This window comes from Metopolophium dirhodum, chromosome 5 (assembly GCF_019925205.1).
Source record: "Metopolophium dirhodum isolate CAU chromosome 5, ASM1992520v1, whole genome shotgun sequence".
Lineage (NCBI taxonomy): Eukaryota > Metazoa > Arthropoda > Insecta > Hemiptera > Aphididae > Metopolophium > Metopolophium dirhodum.
This window is the reverse complement of record NC_083564.1, coordinates 23,243,531-23,269,856: the sequence shown is the minus strand read 5'-3', so window position 1 is coordinate 23,269,856 and position 26,326 is coordinate 23,243,531. Positions and strand designations below refer to the sequence as shown.

General features: G+C 29.2%; 2 protein-coding genes across 15 annotated transcripts in view; both read left to right on the top strand.

The window, feature by feature from the left end:
* Positions 1-26,326, top strand: part of LOC132944446 (ankyrin-3-like) — a 117,764-nt gene that overhangs the window by 53,102 nt on the left and 38,336 nt on the right. For 13 of the 14 annotated variants that reach the window (XM_061013775.1, XM_061013788.1, XM_061013787.1 and 10 more), the window contains 2 exons: positions 553-708; positions 821-949. In XM_061013775.1, the coding sequence (XP_060869758.1) occupies positions 553-708; positions 821-949 (285 nt within the window). Of the gene's footprint in view, positions 1-552; positions 709-820; positions 950-1,032; positions 1,351-26,326 lie in introns of those variants that run through there. The other variant, XM_061013782.1, reaches the window with a different exon arrangement.
* Positions 4,190-26,326, top strand: part of LOC132944656 (uncharacterized) — a 41,689-nt gene continuing 19,552 nt past the window's right edge. The window contains exons 1-24 of the mRNA XM_061014118.1: positions 4,190-5,729; positions 5,835-6,180; positions 6,289-7,137; positions 7,240-8,456; positions 8,526-9,179; positions 9,249-9,902; positions 9,972-10,625; positions 10,695-11,348; positions 11,418-12,071; positions 12,141-12,794; positions 12,864-14,240; positions 14,310-15,077; positions 15,147-15,800; positions 15,870-16,523; positions 16,593-17,246; positions 17,316-18,083; positions 18,153-19,529; positions 19,599-20,252; positions 20,322-20,975; positions 21,045-21,812; positions 21,882-23,258; positions 23,328-23,981; positions 24,051-25,427; positions 25,497-26,264. Coding sequence (XP_060870101.1) covers positions 4,190-5,729; positions 5,835-6,180; positions 6,289-7,137; positions 7,240-8,456; positions 8,526-9,179; positions 9,249-9,902; positions 9,972-10,625; positions 10,695-11,348; positions 11,418-12,071; positions 12,141-12,794; positions 12,864-14,240; positions 14,310-15,077; positions 15,147-15,800; positions 15,870-16,523; positions 16,593-17,246; positions 17,316-18,083; positions 18,153-19,529; positions 19,599-20,252; positions 20,322-20,975; positions 21,045-21,812; positions 21,882-23,258; positions 23,328-23,981; positions 24,051-25,427; positions 25,497-26,264 — 20,380 coding nt within the window. The remainder of the gene's footprint in view (positions 5,730-5,834; positions 6,181-6,288; positions 7,138-7,239; positions 8,457-8,525; positions 9,180-9,248; positions 9,903-9,971; positions 10,626-10,694; positions 11,349-11,417; positions 12,072-12,140; positions 12,795-12,863; positions 14,241-14,309; positions 15,078-15,146; positions 15,801-15,869; positions 16,524-16,592; positions 17,247-17,315; positions 18,084-18,152; positions 19,530-19,598; positions 20,253-20,321; positions 20,976-21,044; positions 21,813-21,881; positions 23,259-23,327; positions 23,982-24,050; positions 25,428-25,496; positions 26,265-26,326) is intronic.

Here is a 26,326-nt window from a genome sequence, read left to right as displayed (position 1 = left end):
ATATTATTAATTATTAGTTATGTTAATTATATCATATGATAGATTACGTTATTGTTATTAATTTTTGAGTCAAAATCGACTAACGGCTACCGCGTAGAATGGTGAATATGTTAATATGTTGGTGCTATAAATTGACAATAGGTAGCTTAAAATAATTCTAAATATTTTAAAATGCCATTGTGGCATTGATTTTTTGTGTTGAGTAAGATATACCTTATGTTTTACGCAAAAGTTTCAGCCTCACCCCCTTCCCCTCGCGTGGTTAATAATCTTTTTGAATTACAACTAAAAATTTTTTTTTTAAGTATCCATTTATTCACTTTATCCATTTTTCGTACACAATTTAAACTTTAAAGGTCTTAAAAAAAATGATACAAATTGATTTTTGAAATTATTAGGCATAAAAATAATTTTAATAATTCAATAATAATTAATCATTTATTTATTTACATAATAAAGTGATGGTTATACTATATAAATAAATAAAAAAAAATTTGTTTCACAAACTTATTTTCTATAATATTATTATAATCCCTGTAATAATGTTATTAGACACAAAACTTTCTGATACAAAATCAGATATAAGGCCTAGCATTGAATTGACTAAGGACACAAATGAGCAAATAAGACGCGATTCTATATTGTTTGAAGAAGTTTCTCAAGGTTTGGTGAAATTAGATTCGACTGGACCGAAAGTAGAAGACAAAAGTAAGTCGTAAAATATATTATTAATTTTTTATCAACAATAATATCAATTGTTATTATATTCAATAATAATTATTATTACGAAATCAATAATAATAATTTATTTTATTTCCAGCTGAACTACTATCGCCTCAGTCATCTAGAACTCCTCCACCTAGTCCTGCGGAGTTCAAAGACATAGAGCAACAAAATGAATCTAAACAACGCCAGTCAGAAACCGTATCTGAAAAAGAACCGCAAACAGGTAAGTGAACATTATTTTGTTTTGGACCGTTTTACTGTATTGAAAGTGTACGAAAACGCAAGCCGTAAACGTTTTGGAATTTTTTCACTATTATATTATTATTATTAAATTAATATTAACAGTGTGAATATACACACAAATAGGTCGACGCTAGTTTAGGCTATCGTTTAAGGTTTCTTATTAAAACAATGGCTTCATTCTTCGCTAACTAGATAATCACATTACACAGGAACAAATGTTTTGGAAGGGGTGGGGGAGTATCAGTCGACCTGTGACGGGAATAGCTACAAAATATCACATTTACTTTTTCAACGAAACAGACTTGAAGCTTAGTTTTGTGTGCCCATAATATAATAACAATTGTAGTTTAAAATTCACACATTGAAAGTTGTCATGAGACCGTAAGTACCAATTTAGATATTTTATTTGTAATTAATTTCAAAACATAAAAACGAGATAAAAGCTATATCACATTGTCAAATCACAAAAATAAATAAATAAATAGGTACTCAATTTTATTTTATTTTTTGTTAGGTAGGTATATACTTACGATTATAATTTATTATGTATTTTATAATTCACTTCAAAATGATAACTATATAGGTAAGTTATGGCTATAGTGGTTATAACTAGGTAGGTACAATTTAATTTGTTGAATGAAAAAATTAATTTTTAACTTCCAAAAATAAAACTGTACACCGGCTTGCGTTTGTTATATACACATTTCAATATATATTGAAGTTTAAACAGTTTCAAGTAAAATAATTAACGTATCCTATGTTTTTGTGTATGAGTGGCTTGAATACGTGATAACTAATCCTATTTATTGGTGCTGCGAACAATGAAAATGAGTAAAACAAATTCTATTAAGTTGTAATAAGTCACAGTTATTACTAATAAATATTTAGTTCGTTAATTGATAATTAATCAAACAAAATAAATTCATCAATCAATTTTTTTTCACTTTTATAGTTAATTTGTTTTTAATTATCGTCAGTAATAGGTACGAATGTACGATTATAGTTGTTTGCAGCACAATATTATCCTTTGATCCATTCAATCATCATTTAATTGGGTTTATTCATAACGATATCATAACAAAAAAAAAAAAAAAAAATAGAATAAATATTTTTCTTTTTATGTTTGAATTTATTATTTGATTAATATTTTTTATGGCTTTTGCGGTGATAAGGGTTGTTGGCTTTATACATTTTATTTAAGATATTTATCTTAAGCTTTTGTACCAACACTTATGTGACCTATATTGGATTTTATTTTCAAAGAACTTTTCAACATTTACTAAGCCTAACATTAGAGCCCTTCTATAAACCGCTTTTATATTATGTATTTTTGTATAACTTTTCTGTTTAAAAATGTATTTAAACTTTTTTTACGGTGCTTTGATTTTTATTCTATTTTTCAATCATAAATAATTTCATAAACAAAACGCACAAAAAGTTTAACTCTGTAACTGCAGTCTATGTATTTATTAATTAAGTGACACGTATATGGTTTAATGGGTAAAATAATTTTTACATTATATACTTATATTAATTTATAATGTATATTAATATGCTTCTCTACATATATGGGCTTAAAATCATGAATATAGAAATAGTGGTTAATAAAATTGGTTATTTTAGAAAAACCTGATTGAAATTATCAATTAATTTTATGTTCATATTTTATTTCATTTATACAAGAATAAATATTTAATACATTTAAATGCATGATTATATCGCTATACCTACCCAATTATTGTGTAAAATACTAATTAAAAATCACGTTAAAACAAACATAAAATTACAGTAGTTCACATTTTTGATAACATTTTTATCTCTGAATTATTAATAAAAGTGTATAAAAATACGTTATATTTATTTTTACATTGAATCTATGACTCAATAGTATCGGTGATTGTCTTGTGATCAGATTATTATTATTAAAAAATAAATGCTCGTTTTATACAATTATTTTAACTAAAATTATTATAAATTTAAAATATTAATGTTTTATAATAAATTTAAATCACTTGACGTCTTGTACTATATACATTTAAAAAATAATATAAAAATCATATTATTCTCGAGAATAGCAAGTATTAAATTATATTACTTTTACTAAAAAAATTCTTTTAAATACATAAAAAAAATATGAAAACTAGGACTTATTTAAGTATATGTACCTATATGTTCTTATTACGAATCATAATATTATATTTAATAATAAAACAAAATAAAATCAATAAAATATAAATTATAAAAGCATATTTAAAATGTAATTTAAGGTGTCAATTTTAATTTCTTAAAAAAATAAATTTGGATCAGAAAGTTAACTATTGTGATAAACAAATGTTTGATTGATTCAAAAAATTAATTAATTAAAATTTTCATATCTTTTGAAATATTATTGAACAATTCAAAATACTTTTTTTCTTGAGGTTGGATAATAATATAATAATAATTGATATTTGATTCTATGCTTTGGTGCAATGTAAGGAAAATATAAGTCTAATAGTAAAACTAATTTTGCCATAAATTTTAATCTACTAGGTACTCTAAAATATATCACTTACATATAGTATGTATAAATGCCCAATTTAATATTGTGTTTGATATTTTAATAATACATATAAGTATTATTAGAATAAATTACTTACGTTTTTATACAAGATAAACACTATAAACTTTGAAAAAAATTAAATTAAATTATTTATTTAAGTGAAAGCTTTAATACGTACACACTAACCCACACACATTTAGGTATAAGCACTTACACATATGCACAAATAATAATAGTTTAAGTAATATTGAAAATAAAATTATTGAGGTTTTATTAATTTAAAAATTGGAGAAAATTAAAACGTAGGAACCTATTCAATAGTAAGTAAAGCAATTTTAAAAACAAAGTTTAGAATCAAATTTGAATGACAAATTATTTATCAATTACCTATATTCATCGAAATCAAAGCACCACCGGCACACAAGATTACCAACAGAAAAGTGAACAAACAAACCACAGTATATTAATTGCACACTCAAATCGCTGATGCTACATTGTTTAGTAGAACCTTGCTTGGGAATGAAGAGCTATAATACTATATTGTCTCGCTTTTTCGCGGTTTTCTATTTAATTACACAAAAATACACACAGACACCCACACAAACATAAAACTTAAATACTTATCATATCACATCAAATCCTTTGGAACAATTTGTTATGGACCGACTGGCAGTTTAAATGTTAGATAGTAAAAAAAAAAAAAAAATTAGTCATACGTTGATTTTGGTCGTAGCATTATGGTCACAGGACAATGATGACTTGTTGGACACTCATGGTTTCGGTGAACATCTCAACGGCATTGAAACGCCAAATTTATCGAAGCCGAAAAATCATAAGTCGTTGGCGGACATTGATGAGGAATTTGAGGAACGGTCGGTTGTATTGCACCCCTTTTTTGATCAACCGAAAAGAGACATCTACGAACAAGTTCAATTTATAAAACATCACGATGACTCGCCTGCATTTGATAGTCCGTTAACGGATAAAAGTGTATCTCATCATGATACGGGAATTAGTCTGACTAGGGAATATTCTGATACTTTAACTAGTTCAGGACTAAAAACAAAACCTAAACATACAGATACAGCTTTTGATGAAGAAGCAGAGCTGACTGATAATGGATTAAGTCCAATTCAACCTGATGAAGTCGGGCTTTCTGCAAATGAAATAAAAGAAATAAAGAAGAAAATTGGAATGTATGACGCCGGAAATAGCCCAATAATATTTATGGAATCTATAGCATTATCTCCTTTCGGGACAGTGACAAGTGATGTTGCTACTATTACTGATAATGTGAAAAAAATTGATGTAGCTAACAGTCCAATAGAATCAAACAAAGTTCAAAGAAATATGGACACAACAGTAGACGTAAAAAAAATGATAATGCAACTGGAGAAATCTGGAGCAGGAACTGAAAACCTGACGTCCCAACAATCACCGAAAAGAAAACCATCAGTAAAACCGTTTATATCGGAAATAGAACTTCTAGAGGAACATCAAACTATAAATGTTGATATCGAAAAAAAACATAAGCAATATGGTACAAATACAATGAATATACAATCGAAACTAGACGAAGTAATTAAAACAGAAAAATGCGTCTTGGATCATTTAGAAAAGGTTGTAGATATGTCGTCGAATAATAATTCAGAGCTAGAAAGTAAACTATTGCAAATTGTTAACATCGAAACAAGCATGTTGCAGAGCTTTGACAAAATAATTGACAAACACGATAAAAGTGTTAAAGATTCGTGTTTAAAAAATTTAGAAAAAAATATAATAGCTGAGAAAGCTGATGAAAATTTAAAAAAAATAGACACGACAGATACATTACAACAATCACCTAAGAATTGTACTGAAGATAAAATTGAAAAAAAATATATAGACACGGGGTATAGAAAAGAAGAAAGTATTATGGAACCAATTAGAGTCACAGGTATTTCTAAGGAATTAAAGAAATTAATAGATGATGATGAGATAGAACAAGAAAGAATGTATAGAGTATTACTGAATGAAACTAATACAAACGATGAAAAATATAGCAACAAAACGCCTGTAGTGGAAGAAATCATAACTCCTAAACGTGTAAAACCAATTACCAAAAAAGATGATGCCATAGGTTATTCACAAAATACTGAACTCTACAATATAACCACAAATATCATAGGTTCAATATCACCAATAAAACAAAAAATAAACAATAATATTAAAACAACAAGTTTGAAAGAGAATGAACAATTAAATACTGAAAAATATAAAACTGAAAATAATGAAGTATTAAAAAAAGATACAAATGACAAAAATAAAAAAATATTTTATGAAGAAGACGAAGAAGACGAATCAGATATTTTTGAAAAATTTACTCGGGAGCATTTAAAAAAGTCTTTAGACCTATCGCAAACTAACGTTGAAAAAGAAGATAATGATAGTAAAGATGATCCAAAAGATATAGATTTTGATATTGAAGATGACGAAGAAAATGAAACAAACAGCGCTAAAAAAGATAAATCATTATCTTTTATCCCTAAAACAATAGAAAAAGGATTAAAAGATATAACGATGACACTAACGAGTATTGTGAAAAAAATGGATGTAAATGATATGTCAGGAAAGAAAAATGAGAATGAAGGAGGTGATAGAGCAACTGAAATAATAAATGAAAGTGCAAAGCAAGGGAGTGGAGAAACAGAGTCAAATAAAAATAAAAATGTTAAAAAAAATAATAATAAAAATGATTTAAAATCTAATATAACTCCACAAACCCCGACTTTAAAAAGGGAGTCATTAATAAAGAAAAATATTAAAAATGAGAGTATAGAACAATGTAAGTATAATACAGAAAAAGACACTAAAAAGGAACTTGTGGATAATTTTGAAAAGGGCACAAAAAATAGAGAACGATTTAAGATAAACACAGATAAAAATCAAAATAATAAACCGGTAACTAATAACGCGGACAATGAAATACATAAAAACATACTAACAACAGAAAAAACAAACGTAGATAAAACTAATGATAGTACGAATATAGATATTAAACAAACTGTAGCAACTTCTTCAATAGAAATTAAAACATTACCAACCAAAGTAAATTCAATAATAACAAATTTAACAATAAAGTCAGAAGTAAAACCAATTATAACGGAAACCCCGAAAATAATTTTACAAAAAGATGATTCAATTATCAATATTGTAGAAAAACAGATAATAGGTGACCAAAAAAATACTGAAAACGAAATTGATACAATAAATATAACTACAACGTCCTACGAATCGTACGAAAAAACTGAGACACAAACAAAAACATTCATACTAAAGACAAATAAAGAACATAAGGAGACAAAAACCACAGACATTTATTGCACAACGCATACAGAAGATAAACTAACAAAAGATCAAACAATCCAATTTGAAAACATGAAAAAAAAAGATGGAAAAGAAAGTCTTAAACAACAAAAGGACCATTTTGAGAACAAACCAGAAACATTAACAAAACAAAAAAATGAACTTCATTCAGAGACTACCAACCTGTCAGATAAAAACGTAAAAGAACAATCAGAAGTGGAAAATAAGAAAGCTAAACAATACATCGAAGGTATTGAAACCGATAAAGTACATTTTGATGAGTTTTATAAATGGGTAGATAAATTAGTAGAAGAGAAAAATGACAATATAACAAAAAACCAAAATGAGAACGAAAAAAAACAAAATATCTTTAAAACGATTAGAACAGCATCCATCGATAAGGAACATATAGAAGATGAATCGACCACAGTTAAAGAATTTATATCCAAACAAGTAACATCCAAATACTCAAATGAACACGAAAACGACGTATTAAAAACTACCAAACCACAAACACAACAAACAACAACTGAAACTGCTATGATATTAAAAACAAAAAACAAAGTAATATTTGAAAACCAGAAAAACGACAACCCAACACAAAAAAATGGTGAAAAATCAGACATAATTGTAACTGATATTAAAAATAAAATAAAACAATTTATAATATCTGAAAAAGAAAGCGCTGAAATTATTAAACACGAAATAGATACTGACGAACTAATTGGTAATAAAACTATTTTATCTAAAAGTGACTCTAAAGAATCAACTAAATCAGATAACAGTGATAAAGATTTACCTACTGTTCTAAAAGATGATACAAAATCGGATAAAAAAATATCTGAAAAATATAATTTCATCACAAGTGATACGAAAGATGATACCAACAAACTTATAACAACACAAACTGAAAGTAAGGAAACAGTCACACATGAAACAATAACAGAAAAACATTTAGGGGAAAAAACTGATCTAATTAAATCTGACTCACCAGAATCAGTTAAATCAACGATAAATGACAAAGTAGGAATTACCAAACATGTTATAGCTACTGACAAACCAACGAGTGATAAAACAGTTGTAACTAAATCTGACTCTAAAGAATCAATTAAATCAATAATTAGTGATAAAGACAAACATGAAATTACTACATTTGAAAAACATTCTGATAAACCAACGAGTGATAAGACAAGCTTACCTAAATCCGATTCTTTGGAATCCGTAAAATCCGATAAAAACGATAAAGAATTATCCGCTGTTATAAAAGACGGTACAAAAATAGACAAAATAATAAGTGAAAAATCTGATTCCGTCATTGGTGATACTCAAAAACTATTAGCAACACAAATCGAAAGTAAGGAAACTGTCTCACGTGAAACAATAACAGGAAAACATACGGGGGATAAAACTGATTTAATTAAATCTGACTCATTAAAATCAATAATATCCGATAAAAGTGAAAATGATACAGACAAACCAAGTAGTGATAAAACGTTTTTAACCAAATCGGTCTCAAAAGAATCCGTAAAATCCGATAAAAGTGATAAAGATTCATCCAAAATGGATAAAATTCTAACTGAAACAACTGATTCTATCGTTGGTGATACTAAAAAACTTATAACAACACATACCGAAAGTAAGGAAACTGTCACACATGAAACAAAAACAGAAAAAAATTTAGGGGAAAAAACTGATCTAATTAAATCTGACTCGACAGAATCAGTTAAATCAACGATAAGTGACAAAGTAGGAATTACCAAACATGTTATAGCTACTGACAAACCAACGAGAGATAAAACAGTTGTAACTAAATCTGACTCTAATGAATCAATTAAATCAATAATTAGTGATAAAGACAAACATGAAATTACTACATTCGAAAAACATGCTGATAAACCAACGAGTGATAAGACAAGCTTATCTAAATCCGATTCTTTGGAATCCGTAAAATCCGATAAAAACGATAAAGAATTATCCGCTGTTATAAAAGACGGTACAAAAATAGACAAAATAATAAGTGAAAAATCTGATTCCGTCATTGGTGATACTCAAAAACTTTTAGCAACACAAATCGAAAGTAAGGAAACTGTCTCACATGAAACAATAACAGGAAAACATACGGGGGATAAAACTGATTTAATTAAATCTGACTCATTAGAATCAATAATATCCGTTAAAAGTGAAAATGATACAGACAAACCAAGTAGTGATAAAACGTGTTTAACCAAATCGGTCTCAAAAGAATCCGTAAAATCCGATAAAAGTGATAAAGATTCATCCAAAATGGATAAAATTCTAACTGAAACAACTGATTCTATCGTTGGTGATACTAAAAAACTTATAACAACACATACCGAAAGTAAGGAAACTGTCACAAATGAAACAAAAACAGAAAAACATTTAGGGGAAAAAACTGATCTAATTAAATCTGACTCGATAGAATCAGTTAAATCAACGATAAGTGACAAAGTAGGAATTACCAAACATGTTATAGCTACTGACAAACCAACGAGTGATAAAACAGTTGTAACTAAATCTGACTCTAAAGAATCAATTAAATCAATAATTAGTGATAAAGACAAACATGAAATTACTACATTCGAAAAAGATGCTGATAAACCAACGAGTGATAAGACAAGCTTATCTAAATCCGATTCTTTGGAATCCGTAAAATCCGATAAAAACGATAAAGAATTATCCGCTGTTATAAAAGACGGTACAAAAATAGACAAAATAATAAGTGAAAAATCTGATTCCGTCATTGGTGATACTCAAAAACTTTTAGCAACACAAATCGAAAGTAAGGAAACTGTCTCACATGAAACAATAACAGGAAAACATACGGGGGATAAAACTGATTTAATTAAATCTGACTCATTAGAATCAATAATATCCGATAAAAGTGAAAATGATACAGACAAACCAAGTAGTGATAAAACGTGTTTAACCAAATCGGTCTCAAAAGAATCCGTAAAATCCGATAAAAGTGATAAAGATTCATCCAAGATGGATAAAATTCTAACTGAAACAACTGATTCTATCGTTGGTGATACTAAAAAACTTATAACAACACATACCGAAAGTAAGGAAACTGTCACAAATGAAACAAAAACAGAAAAACATTTAGGGGAAAAAACTGATCTAATTAAATCTGACTCGACAGAATCAGTTAAATCAACGATAAGTGACAAAGTAGGAATTACCAAACATGTTATAGCTACTGACAAACCAACGAGTGATAAAACAGTTGTAACTAAATCTGACTCTAATGAATCAATTAAATCAATAATTAGTGATAAAGACAAACATGAAATTACTACATTCGAAAAACATGCTGATAAACCAACGAGTGATAAGACAAGCTTATCTAAATCCGATTCTTTGGAATCCGTAAAATCCGATAAAAACGATAAAGAATTATCCGCTGTTATAAAAGACGGTACAAAAATAGACAAAATAATAAGTGAAAAATCTGATTCCGTCATTGGTGATACTCAAAAACTTTTAGCAACACAAATCGAAAGTAAGGAAACTGTCTCACATGAAACAATAACAGGAAAACATACGGGGGATAAAACTGATTTAATTAATTCTGACTCATTAGAATCAATAATATCCGATAAAAGTGAAAATGATACAGACAAACCAAGTAGTGATAAAACGTGTTTAACCAAATCGGTCTCAAAAGAATCCGTAAAATCCGATAAAAGTGATAAAGATTCATCCAAAATGGATAAAATTCTAACTGAAACAACTGATTCTATCGTTGGTGATACTAAAAAACTTATAACAACACATACCGAAAGTAAGGAAACTGTCACACATGAAACAAAAACAGAAAAATATTTAGGGGAAAAAACTGATCTAATTAAATCTGACTCGACAGAATCAGTTAAATCAACGATAAGTGACAAAGTAGGAATTACCAAACATGTTATAGCTACTGACAAACCAACGAGTGATAAAACAGTTGTAACTAAATCTGACTCTAAAGAATCAATTAAATCAATAATTAGTGATAAAGACAAACATGAAATTACTACATTCGAAAAACATACTGATAAACCAACGAGTGATAAGACAAGCTTATCTAAATCCGATTCTTTGGAATCCGTAAAATCCGATAAAAACGATAAAGAATTATCCGCTGTTATAAAAGACGGTACAAAAATAGACAAAATAATAAGTGAAAAATCTGATTCCGTCATTGGTGATACTCAAAAACTTTTAGCAACACAAATCGAAAGTAAGGAAACTGTCTCACATGAAACAATAACAGGAAAACATACGGGGGATAAAACTGATTTAATTAAATCTGACTCATTAGAATCAATAATATCCGATAAAAGTGAAAATGATACAGACAAACCAAGTAGTGATAAAACGTGTTTAACCAAATCGGTCTCAAAAGAATCCGTAAAATCCGATAAAAGTGATAAAGATTCATCCAAGATGGATAAAATTCTAACTGAAACAACTGATTCTATCGTTGGTGATACTAAAAAACTTATAACAACACATACCGAAAGTAAGGAAACTGTCACAAATGAAACAAAAACAGAAAAACATTTAGGGGAAAAAACTGATCTAATTAAATCTGACTCGACAGAATCAGTTAAATCAACGATAAGTGACAAAGTAGGAATTACCAAACATGTTATAGCTACTGACAAACCAACGAGTGATAAAACAGTTGTAACTAAATCTGACTCTAAAGAATCAATTAAATCAATAATTAGTGATAAAGACAAACATGAAATTACTACATTCGAAAAACATACTGATAAACCAACGAGTGATAAGACAAGCTTATCTAAATCCGATTCTTTGGAATCCGTAAAATCCGATAAAAACGATAAAGAATTATCCGCTGTTATAAAAGACGGTACAAAAATAGACAAAATAATAATTGAAAAATCTGATTCCGTCATTGGTGATACTCAAAAACTTTTAGCAACACAAATCGAAAGTAAGGAAACTGTCTCACATGAAACAATAACAGGAAAACATACGGGGGATAAAACTGATTTAATTAAATCTGACTCATTAGAATCAATAATATCCGATAAAAGTGAAAATGATACAGACAAACCAAGTAGTGATAAAACGTGTTTAACCAAATCGGTCTCAAAAGAATCCGTAAAATCAGATAAAAGTGATAAAGATTCAACCAAAATGGATAAAATTCTAACTGAAACAACTGATTCTATCGTTGGTGATACTAAAAAACTTATAACAACACATACCGAAAGTAAGGAAACTGTCACACATGAAACAAAAACAGAAAAACATTTAGGGGAAAAAACTGATCTAATTAAATCTGACTCGACAGAATCAGTTAAATCAACGATAAGTGACAAAGTAGGAATTACCAAACATGTTATAGCTACTGACAAACCAACGAGTGATAAAACAGTTGTAACTAAATCTGACTCTAAAGAATCAATTAAATCAATAATTAGTGATAAAGACAAACATGAAATTACTACATTCGAAAAACATACTGATAAACCAACGAGTGATAAGACAAGCTTATCTAAATCCGATTCTTTGGAATCCGTAAAATCCGATAAAAACGATAAAGAATTATCCGCTGTTATAAAAGACGGTACAAAAATAGACAAAATAATAAGTGAAAAATCTGATTCCGTCATTGGTGATACTCAAAAACTTTTAGCAACACAAATCGAAAGTAAGGAAACTGTCTCACATGAAACAATAACAGGAAAACATACGGGGGATAAAACTGATTTAATTAAATCTGACTCATTAGAATCAATAATATCCGATAAAAGTGAAAATGATACAGACAAACCAAGTAGTGATAAAACGTGTTTAACCAAATCGGTCTCAAAAGAATCCGTAAAATCCGATAAAAGTGATAAAGATTCATCCAAGATGGATAAAATTCTAACTGAAACAACTGATTCTATCGTTGGTGATACTAAAAAACTTATAACAACACATACCGAAAGTAAGGAAACTGTCACAAATGAAACAAAAACAGAAAAACATTTAGGGGAAAAAACTGATCTAATTAAATCTGACTCGACAGAATCAGTTAAATCAACGATAAGTGACAAAGTAGGAATTACCAAACATGTTATAGCTACTGACAAACCAACGAGTGATAAAACAGTTGTAACTAAATCTGACTCTAATGAATCAATTAAATCAATAATTAGTGATAAAGACAAACATGAAATTACTACATTCGAAAAACATACTGATAAACCAACGAGTGATAAGACAAGCTTATCTAAATCCGATTCTTTGGAATCCGTAAAATCCGATAAAAACGATAAAGAATTATCCGCTGTTATAAAAGACGGTACAAAAATAGACAAAATAATAAGTGAAAAATCTGATTCCGTCATTGGTGATACTCAAAAACTTTTAGCAACACAAATCGAAAGTAAGGAAACTGTCTCACATGAAACAATAACAGGAAAACATACAGGGGATAAAACTGATTTAATTAAATCTGACTCATTAGAATCAATAATATCCGATAAAAGTGAAAATGATACAGACAAACCAAGTAGTGATAAAACGTGTTTAACCAAATCGGTCTCAAAAGAATCCGTAAAATCTGATAAAAGTGATAATAATTCATCCAAAATGGATAAAATTCTAACTGAAACAACTGATTCCCTCGTTAATGTTACTAAAAAACTTATAACAACACATACCGAAAGTAAGGAAACTGTCACACATGAAACAATAACAGAAAAACATTTAGGGGAAAAAACTGATCTAATTAAATCTGACTCGACAGAATCAGTTAAATCAACGATAAGTGACAAAGTAGGAATTACCAAACATGTTATAGCTACTGACAAACCAACGAGTGATAAAACAGTTGTAACTAAATCTGACTCTAAAGAATCAATTAAATCAATAATTAGTGATAAAGACAAACATGAAATTACTACATTCGAAAAACATACTGATAAACCAACGAGTGATAAGACAAGCTTATCTAAATCCGATTCTTTGGAATCCGTAAAATCCGATAAAAACGATAAAGAATTATCCGCTGTTATAAAAGACGGTACAAAAATAGACAAAATAATAAGTGAAAAATCTGATTCCGTCATTGGTGATACTCAAAAACTTTTAGCAACACAAATCGAAAGTAAGGAAACTGTCTCACATGAAACAATAACAGGAAAACATACGGGGGATAAAACTGATTTAATTAAATCTGACTCATTAGAATCAATAATATCCGATAAAAGTGAAAATGATACAGACAAACCAAGTAGTGATAAAACGTGTTTAACCAAATCGGTCTCAAAAGAATCCGTAAAATCCGATAAAAGTGATAAAGATTCAACCAAAATGGATAAAATTCTAACTGAAACAACTGATTCTATCGTTGGTGATACTAAAAAACTTATAACAACACATACCGAAAGTAAGGAAACTGTCACACATGAAACAAAAACAGAAAAACATTTAGGGGAAAAAACTGATCTAATTAAATCTGACTCGACAGAATCAGTTAAATCAACGATAAGTGACAAAGTAGGAATTACCAAACATGTTATAGCTACTGACAAACCAACGAGTGATAAAACAGTTGTAACTAAATCTGACTCTAAAGAATCAATTAAATCAATAATAAGTGATAAAGACAAACATGAAATTACTACATTCGAAAAACATACTGACAAACCAACGAGTGATAAAACAGTTGTAACTAAATCTGACTCTAATGAATCAATTAAATCAATAATTAGTGATAAAGACAAACATGAAATTACTACATTCGAAAAACATACTGATAAACCAACGAGTGATAAGACAAGCTTATCTAAATCCGATTCTTTGGAATCCGTAAAATCCGATAAAAACGATAAAGAATTATCCGCTGTTATAAAAGACAGTACAAAAATAGACAAAATAATAAGTGAAAAATCTGATTCATTCATTGGTGATACTCAAAAACTTTTAGCAACACAAATCGAAAGTAAGGAAACTGTCTCACATGAAACAATAACAGGAAAACATACGGGGGATAAAACTGATTTAATTAAATCTGACTCATTAGAATCAATAATATCCGATAAAAGTGAAAATGATACAGACAAACCAAGTAGTGATAAAACGTGTTTAACCAAATCGGTCTCAAAAGAATCCGTAAAATCCGATAAAAGTGATAAAGATTCATCCAAAATGGATAAAATTCTAACTGAAACAACTGATTCTATCGTTGGTGATACTAAAAAACTTATAACAACACATACCGAAAGTAAGGAAACTGTCACAAATGAAACAAAAACAGAAAAATATTTAGGGGAAAAAACTGATCTAATTAAATCTGACTCGACAGAATCAGTTAAATCAACGATAAGTGACAAAGTAGGAATTACCAAACATGTTATAGCTACTGACAAACCAACGAGTGATAAAACAGTTGTAACTAAATCTGACTCTAAAGAATCAATTAAATCAATAATTAGTGATAAAGACAAACATGAAATTACTACATTCGAAAAACATACTGATAAACCAACGAGTGATAAGACAAGCTTATCTAAATCCGATTCTTTGGAATCCGTAAAATCCGATAAAAACGATAAAGAATTATCCGCTGTTATAAAAGACGGTACAAAAATAGACAAAATAATAATTGAAAAATCTGATTCCGTCATTGGTGATACTCAAAAACTTTTAGCAACACAAATCGAAAGTAAGGAAACTGTCTCACATGAAACAATAACAGGAAAACATACGGGGGATAAAACTGATTTAATTAAATCTGACTCATTAGAATCAATAATATCCGATAAAAGTGAAAATGATACAGACAAACCAAGTAGTGATAAAACGTGTTTAACCAAATCGGTCTCAAAAGAATCCGTAAAATCAGATAAAAGTGATAAAGATTCAACCAAAATGGATAAAATTCTAACTGAAACAACTGATTCTATCGTTGGTGATACTAAAAAACTTATAACAACACATACCGAAAGTAAGGAAACTGTCACACATGAAACAAAAACAGAAAAACATTTAGGGGAAAAAACTGATCTAATTAAATCTGACTCGACAGAATCAGTTAAATCAACGATAAGTGACAAAGTAGGAATTACCAAACATGTTATAGCTACTGACAAACCAACGAGTGATAAAACAGTTGTAACTAAATCTGACTCTAAAGAATCAATTAAATCAATAATTAGTGATAAAGACAAACATGAAATTACTACATTCGAAAAACATACTGATAAACCAACGAGTGATAAGACAAGCTTATCTAAATCCGATTCTTTGGAATCCGTAAAATCCGATAAAAACGATAAAGAATTATCCGCTGTTATAAAAGACAGTACAAAAATAGACAAAATAATAAGTGAAAAATCTGATTCATTCATTGGTGTTAATCAAAAACTTTTAGCAACACAAATCGAAAGTAAGGAAACTGTCTCACATGAAACAATAACAGGAAAACATACGGGGGATAAAACTGATTTAATTAAATCTGACTCATTAGAATCAATAATATCCGATAAAAGTGAAAATGATACAGACAAACCAAGTAGTGATAAAACGTGTTTAACCAAATTGGTCTCAAAAGAATCCGTAAAATCCGATAAAAGTGATAAAGATTCATCCAAAATGGATAAAATTCTAACTGAAACAACCGATTCTATCGTTGGTGATACTAAAAAACTTATAACAACACATACCGAAAGTAAGGAAACTGTCACACATGAAATAAAAACAGAAAAACATTTAGGGGAAAAAACTGATCTAATTAAATCTGACTCGACAGAATCAGTTAAATCAACGATAAGTGACAAAGTAGGAATTACCAAACATGTTATAGCTACTGACAAACCAACGAGTGATAGAACAGTTGTAACTAAATCTGACTCTAATGAATCAATTAAATCAATAATTAGTGATAAAGACAAACATGAAATTACTACATTCGAAAAACATACTGATAAACCAACGAGTGATAAGACAAGCTTATCTAAATCCGATTCTTTGGAATCCGTAAAATCCGATAAAAACGATAAAGAATTATCCGCTGTTATAAAAGACGGTACAAAAATAGACAAAATAATAAGTGAAAAATCTGATTCCGTCATTGGTGATACTCAAAAACTTTTAGCAACACAAATCGAAAGTAAGGAAACTGTCTCACATGAAACAATAACAGGAAAACATACAGGGGATAAAACTGATTTAATTAAATCTGACTCATTAGAATCAATAATATCCGATAAAAGTGAAAATGATACAGACAAACCAAGTAGTGATAAAACGTGTTTAACCAAATCGGTCTCAAAAGAATCCGTAAAATCCGATAAAAGTGATAAAGATTCAACCAAAATGGATAAAATTCTAACTGAAACAACTGATTCTATCGTTGGTGATACTAAAAAACTTATAACAACACATACCGAAAGTAAGGAAACTGTCACACATGAAACAAAAACAGAAAAACATTTAGGGGAAAAAACTGATCTAATTAAATCTGACTCGACAGAATCAGTTAAATCAACGATAAGTGACAAAGTAGGAATTACCAAACATGTTATAGCTACTGACAAACCAACGAGTGATAAAACAGTTGTAACTAAATCTGACTCTAAAGAATCAATTAAATCAATAATAAGTGATAAAGACAAACATGAAATTACTACATTCGAAAAACATACTGACAAACCAACGAGTGATAAAACAGTTGTAACTAAATCTGACTCTAATGAATCAATTAAATCAATAATTAGTGATAAAGACAAACATGAAATTACTACATTCGAAAAACATACTGATAAACCAACGAGTGATAAGACAAGCTTATCTAAATCCGATTCTTTGGAATCCGTAAAATCCGATAAAAACGATAAAGAATTATCCGCTGTTATAAAAGACAGTACAAAAATAGACAAAATAATAAGTGAAAAATCTGATTCATTCATTGGTGATACTCAAAAACTTTTAGCAACACAAATCGAAAGTAAGGAAACTGTCTCACATGAAACAATAACAGGAAAACATACGGGGGATAAAACTGATTTAATTAAATCTGACTCATTAGAATCAATAATATCCGATAAAAGTGAAAATGATACAGACAAACCAAGTAGTGATAAAACGTGTTTAACCAAATCGGTCTCAAAAGAATCCGTAAAATCCGATAAAAGTGATAAAGATTCATCCAAAATGGATAAAATTCTAACTGAAACAACTGATTCTATCGTTGGTGATACTAAAAAACTTATAACAACACATACCGAAAGTAAGGAAACTGTCACAAATGAAACAAAAACAGAAAAATATTTAGGGGAAAAAACTGATCTAATTAAATCTGACTCGACAGAATCAGTTAAATCAACGATAAGTGACAAAGTAGGAATTACCAAACATGTTATAGCTACTGACAAACCAACGAGTGATAAAACAGTTGTAACTAAATCTGACTCTAAAGAATCAATTAAATCAATAATTAGTGATAAAGACAAACATGAAATTACTACATTCGAAAAACATACTGATAAACCAACGAGTGATAAGACAAGCTTATCTAAATCCGATTCTTTGGAATCCGTAAAATCCGATAAAAACGATAAAGAATTATCCGCTGTTATAAAAGACGGTACAAAAATAGACAAAATAATAAGTGAAAAATCTGATTCCGTCATTGGTGATACTCAAAAACTTTTAGCAACACAAATCGAAAGTAAGGAAACTGTCTCACATGAAACAATAACAGGAAAACATACAGGGGATAAAACTGATTTAATTAAATCTGACTCATTAGAATCAATAATATCCGATAAAAGTGAAAATGATACAGACAAACCAAGTAGTGATAAAACGTGTTTAACCAAATCGGTCTCAAAAGAATCCGTAAAATCTGATAAAAGTGATAATAATTCATCCAAAATGGATAAAATTCTAACTGAAACAACTGATTCCCTCGTTAATGTTACTAAAAAACTTATAACAACACATACCGAAAGTAAGGAAACTGTCACACATGAAACAATAACAGAAAAACATTTAGGGGAAAAAACTGATCTAATTAAATCTGACTCGACAGAATCAGTTAAATCAACGATAAGTGACAAAGTAGGAATTACCAAACATGTTATAGCTACTGACAAACCAACGAGTGATAAAACAGTTGTAACTAAATCTGACTCTAAAGAATCAATTAAATCAATAATTAGTGATAAAGACAAACATGAAATTACTACATTCGAAAAACATACTGATAAACCAACGAGTGATAAGACAAGCTTATCTAAATCCGATTCTTTGGAATCCGTAAAATCCGATAAAAACGATAAAGAATTATCCGCTGTTATAAAAGACGGTACAAAAATAGACAAAATAATAATTGAAAAATCTGATTCCGTCATTGGTGATACTCAAAAACTTTTAGCAACACAAATCGAAAGTAAGGAAACTGTCTCACATGAAACAATAACAGGAAAACATACGGGGGATAAAACTGATTTAATTAAATCTGACTCATTAGAATCAATAATATCCGATAAAAGTGAAAATGATACAGACAAACCAAGTAGTGATAAAACGTGTTTAACCAAATCGGTCTCAAAAGAATCCGTAAAATCAGATAAAAGTGATAAAGATTCAACCAAAATGGATAAAATTCTAACTGAAACAACTGATTCTATCGTTGGTGATACTAAAAAACTTATAACAACACATACCGAAAGTAAGGAAACTGTCACACATGAAACAAAAACAGAAAAACATTTAGGGGAAAAAACTGATCTAATTAAATCTGACTCGACAGAATCAGTTAAATCAACGATAAGTGACAAAGTAGGAATTACCAAACATGTTATAGCTACTGACAAACCAACGAGTGATAAAACAGTTGTAACTAAATCTGACTCTAAAGAATCAATTAAATCAATGATTAGTGATAAAGACAAACATGAAATTACTACATTCGAAAAACATACTGATAAACCAACGAGTGATAAGACAAGCTTATCTAAATCCGATTCTTTGGAATCCGTAAAATCCGATAAAAACGATAAAGAATTATCCGCTGTTATAAAAGACAGTACAAAAATAGACAAAATAATAAGTGAAAAATCTGATTCATTCATTGGTGTTAATCAAAAACTTTTAGCAACACAAATCGAAAGTAAGGAAACTGTCTCACATGAAACAATAACAGGAAAACATACGGGGGATAAAACTGATTTAATTAAATCTGACTCATTAGAATCAATAATATCCGATAAAAGTGAAAATGATACAGACAAACCAAGTAGTGATAAAACGTGTTTAACCAAATTGGTCTCAAAAGAATCCGTAAAATCCGATAAAAGTGATAAAGATTCATCCAAAATGGATAAAATTCTAACTGAAACAACCGATTCTATCGTTGGTGATACTAAAAAACTTATAACAACACATACCGAAAGTAAGGAAACTGTCACACATGAAATAAAAACAGAAAAACATTTAGGGGAAAAAACTGATCTAATTAAATCTGACTCGACAGAATCAGTTAAATCAACGATAAGTGACAAAGTAGGAATTACCAAACATGTTATAGCTACTGACAAACCAACGAGTGATAGAACAGTTGTAACTAAATCTGACTCTAATGAATCAATTAAATCAATAATTAGTGATAAAGACAAACATGAAATTACTACATTCGAAAAACATACTGATAAACCAACGAGTGATAAGACAAGCTTATCTAAATCCGATTCTTTGGAATCCGTAAAATCCGATAAAAACGATAAAGAATTATCCGCTGTTATAAAAGACGGTACAAAAATAGACAAAATAATAAGTGAAAAATCTGATTCCGTCATTGGTGATACTCAAAAACTTTTAGCAACACAAATCGAAAGTAAGGAAACTGTCTCACATGAAACAATAACAGGAAAACATACAGGGGATAAAACTGATTTAATTAAATCTGACTCATTAGAATCAATAATATCCGATAAAAGTGAAAATGATACAGACAAACCAAGTAGTGATAAAACGTGTTTAACCAAATCGGTCTCAAAAGAATCCGTAAAATCCGATAAAAGTGATAAAGATTCAACCAAAATGGATAAAATTCTAACTGAAACAACTGATTCTATCGTTGGTGATACTAAAAAACTTATAACAACACATACCGAAAGTAAGGAAACTGTCACACATGAAACAAAAACAGAAAAACATTTAGGGGAAAAAACTGATCTAATTAAATCTGACTCGACAGAATCAGTTAAATCAACGATAAGTGACAAAGTAGGAATTACCAAACATGTTATAGCTACTGACAAACCAACGAGTGATAAAACAGTTGTAACTAAATCTGACTCTAAAGAATCAATTAAATCAATAATAAGTGATAAAGACAAACATGAAATTACTACATTCGAAAAACATACTGACAAACCAACGAGTGATAAAACAGTTGTAACTAAATCTGACTCTAATGAATCAATTAAATCAATAATTAGTGATAAAGACAAACATGAAATTACTACATTCGAAAAACATACTGATAAACCAACGAGTGATAAGACAAGCTTATCTAAATCCGATTCTTTGGAATCCGTAAAATCCGATAAAAACGATAAAGAATTATCCGCTGTTATAAAAGACAGTACAAAAATAGACAAAATAATAAGTGAAAAATCTGATTCATTCATTGGTGATACTCAAAAACTTTTAGCAACACAAATCGAAAGTAAGGAAACTGTCTCACATGAAACAATAACAGGAAAACATACGGGGGATAAAACTGATTTAATTAAATCTGACTCATTAGAATCAATAATATCCGATAAAAGTGAAAATGATACAGACAAACCAAGTAGTGATAAAACGTGTTTAACCAAATCGGTCTCAAAAGAATCCGTAAAATCCGATAAAAGTGATAAAGATTCATCCAAAATGGATAAAATTCTAACTGAAACAACTGATTCTATCGTTGGTGATACTAAAAAACTTATAACAACACATACCGAAAGTAAGGAAACTGTCACAAATGAAACAAAAACAGAAAAATATTTAGGGGAAAAAACTGATCTAATTAAATCTGACTCGACAGAATCAGTTAAATCAACGATAAGTGACAAAGTAGGAATTACCAAACATGTTATAGCTACTGACAAACCAACGAGTGATAAAACAGTTGTAACTAAATCTGACTCTAAAGAATCAATTAAATCAATAATTAGTGATAAAGACAAACATGAAATTACTACATTCGAAAAACATACTGATAAACCAACGAGTGATAAGACAAGCTTATCTAAATCCGATTCTTTGGAATCCGTAAAATCCGATAAAAACGATAAAGAATTATCCGCTGTTATAAAAGACGGTACAAAAATAGACAAAATAATAAGTGAAAAATCTGATTCCGTCATTGGTGATACTCAAAAACTTTTAGCAACACAAATCGAAAGTAAGGAAACTGTCTCACATGAAACAATAACAGGAAAACATACAGGGGATAAAACTGATTTAATTAAATCTGACTCATTAGAATCAATAATATCCGATAAAAGTGAAAATGATACAGACAAACCAAGTAGTGATAAAACGTGTTTAACCAAATCGGTCTCAAAAGAATCCGTAAAATCTGATAAAAGTGATAATAATTCATCCAAAATGGATAAAATTCTAACTGAAACAACTGATTCCCTCGTTAATGTTACTAAAAAACTTATAACAACACATACCGAAAGTAAGGAAACTGTCACACATGAAACAATAACAGAAAAACATTTAGGGGAAAAAACTGATCTAATTAAATCTGACTCGACAGAATCAGTTAAATCAACGATAAGTGACAAAGTAGGAATTACCAAACATGTTATAGCTACTGACAAACCAACGAGTGATAAAACAGTTGTAACTAAATCTGACTCTAAAGAATCAATTAAATCAATAATTAGTGATAAAGACAAACATGAAATTACTACATTCGAAAAACATACTGATAAACCAACGAGTGATAAGACAAGCTTATCTAAATCCGATTCTTTGGAATCCGTAAAATCCGATAAAAACGATAAAGAATTATCCGCTGTTATAAAAGACGGTACAAAAATAGACAAAATAATAATTGAAAAATCTGATTCCGTCATTGGTGATACTCAAAAACTTTTAGCAACACAAATCGAAAGTAAGGAAACTGTCTCACATGAAACAATAACAGGAAAACATACGGGGGATAAAACTGATTTAATTAAATCTGACTCATTAGAATCAATAATATCCGATAAAAGTGAAAATGATACAGACAAACCAAGTAGTGATAAAACGTGTTTAACCAAATCGGTCTCAAAAGAATCCGTAAAATCAGATAAAAGTGATAAAGATTCAACCAAAATGGATAAAATTCTAACTGAAACAACTGATTCTATCGTTGGTGATACTAAAAAACTTATAACAACACATACCGAAAGTAAGGAAACTGTCACACATGAAACAAAAACAGAAAAACATTTAGGGGAAAAAACTGATCTAATTAAATCTGACTCGACAGAATCAGTTAAATCAACGATAAGTGACAAAGTAGGAATTACCAAACATGTTATAGCTACTGACAAACCAACGAGTGATAAAACAGTTGTAACTAAATCTGACTCTAAAGAATCAATTAAATCAATGATTAGTGATAAAGACAAACATGAAATTACTACATTCGAAAAACATACTGATAAACCAACGAGTGATAAGACAAGCTTATCTAAATCCGATTCTTTGGAATCCGTAAAATCCGATAAAAACGATAAAGAATTATCCGCTGTTATAAAAGACAGTACAAAAATAGACAAAATAATAAGTGAAAAATCTGATTCATTCATTGGTGTTAATCAAAAACTTTTAGCAACACAAATCGAAAGTAAGGAAACTGTCTCACATGAAACAATAACAGGAAAACATACGGGGGATAAAACTGATTTAATTAAATCTGACTCATTAGAATCAATAATATCCGATAAAAGTGAAAATGATACAGACAAACCAAGTAGTGATAAAACGTGTTTAACCAAATTGGTCTCAATAGAATCCGTAAAATCCGATAAAAGTGATAAAGATTCATCCAAAATGGATAAAATTCTAACTGAAACAACCGATTCTATCGTTGGTGATACTAAAAAACTTATAACAACACATACCGAAAGTAAGGAAACTGTCACACATGAAATAAAAACAGAAAAACATTTAGGGGAAAAAACTGATCTAATTAAATCTGACTCGACAGAATCAGTTAAATCAACGATAAGTGACAAAGTAGGAATTACCAAACATGTTATAGCTACTGACAAACCAACGAGTGATAGAACAGTTGTAACTAAATCTGACTCTAATGAATCAATTAAATCAATAATTAGTGATAAAGACAAACATGAAATTACTACATTCGAAAAACATACTGATAAACCAACGAGTGATAAGACAAGCTTATCTAAATCCGATTCTTTGGAATCCGTAAAATCCGATAAAAACGATAAAGAATTATCCGCTGTTATAAAAGACGGTACAAAAATAGACAAAATAATAAGTGAAAAATCTGATTCCGTCATTGGTGATACTCAAAAACTTTTAGCAACACAAATCGAAAGTAAGGAAACTGTCTCACATGAAACAATAACAGGAAAACATACAGGGGATAAAACTGATTTAATTAAATCTGACTCATTAGAATCAATAATATCCGATAAAAGTGAAAATGATACAGACAAACCAAGTAGTGATAAAACGTGTTTAACCAAATCGGTCTCAAAAGAATCCGTAAAATCTGATAAAAGTGATAATAATTCATCCAAAATGGATAAAATTCTAACTGAAACAACTGATTCCCTCGTTAATGTTACTAACAAACTTATAACAACACATACCGAAAGTAAGGAAACTGTCACACATGAAACAATAACAGAAAAACATTTAGGGGAAAAAACTGATCTAATTAAATCTGACTCGACAGAATCAGTTAAATCAACGATAAGTGACAAAGTAGGAATTACCAAACATGTTATAGCTACTGACAAACCAACGAGTGATAAAACAGTTGTAACTAAATCTGACTCTAAAGAATCAATTAAATCAATAATTAGTGATAAAGACAAACATGAAATTACTACATTCGAAAAACATACTGATAAACCAACGAGTGATAAGACAAGCTTATCTAAATCCGATTCTTTGGAATCCGTAAAATCCGATAAAAACGATAAAGAATTATCCGCTGTTATAAAAGACGGTACAAAAATAGACAAAATAATAAGTGAAAAATCTGATTCCGTCATTGGTGATACTCAAAAACTTTTAGCAACACAAATCGAAAGTAAGGAAACTGTCTCACATGAAACAATAACAGGAAAACATACGGGGGATAAAACTGATTTAATTAAATCTGACTCATTAGAATCAATAATATCCGATAAAAGTGAAAATGATACAGACAAACCAAGTAGTGATAAAACGTGTTTAACCAAATCGGTCTCAAAAGAATCCGTAAAATCCGATAAAAGTGATAAAGATTCAACCAAAATGGATAAAATTCTAACTGAAACAACTGATTCTATCGTTGGTGATACTAAAAAACTTATAACAACACATACCGAAAGTAAGGAAACTGTCACACATGAAACAAAAACAGAAAAACATTTAGGGGAAAAAACTGATCTAATTAAATCTGACTCGACAGAATCAGTTAAATCAACGATAAGTGACAAAGTAGGAATTACCAAACATGTTATAGCTACTGACAAACCAACGAGTGATAAAACAGTTGTAACTAAATCTGACTCTAAAGAATCAATTAAATCAATAATAAGTGATAAAGACAAACATGAAATTACTACATTCGAAAAACATACTGACAAACCAACGAGTGATAAAACAGTTGTAACTAAATCTGACTCTAATGAATCAATTAAATCAATAATTAGTGATAAAGACAAACATGAAATTACTACATTCGAAAAACATACTGATAAACCAACGAGTGATAAGACAAGCTTATCTAAATCCGATTCTTTGGAATCCGTAAAATCCGATAAAAACGATAAAGAATTATCCGCTGTTATAAAAGACAGTACAAAAATAGACAAAATAATAAGTGAAAAATCTGATTCATTCATTGGTGATACTCAAAAACTTTTAGCAACACAAATCGAAAGTAAGGAAACTGTCTCACATGAAACAATAACAGGAAAACATACGGGGGATAAAACTGATTTAATTAAATCTGACTCATTAGAATCAATAATATCCGATAAAAGTGAAAATGATACAGACAAACCAAGTAGTGATAAAACGTGTTTAACCAAATCGGTCTCAAAAGAATCCGTAAAATCCGATAAAAGTGATAAAGATTCATCCAAAATGGATAAAATTCTAACTGAAACAACTGATTCTATCGTTGGTGATACTAAAAAACTTATAACAACACATACCGAAAGTAAGGAAACTGTCACAAATGAAACA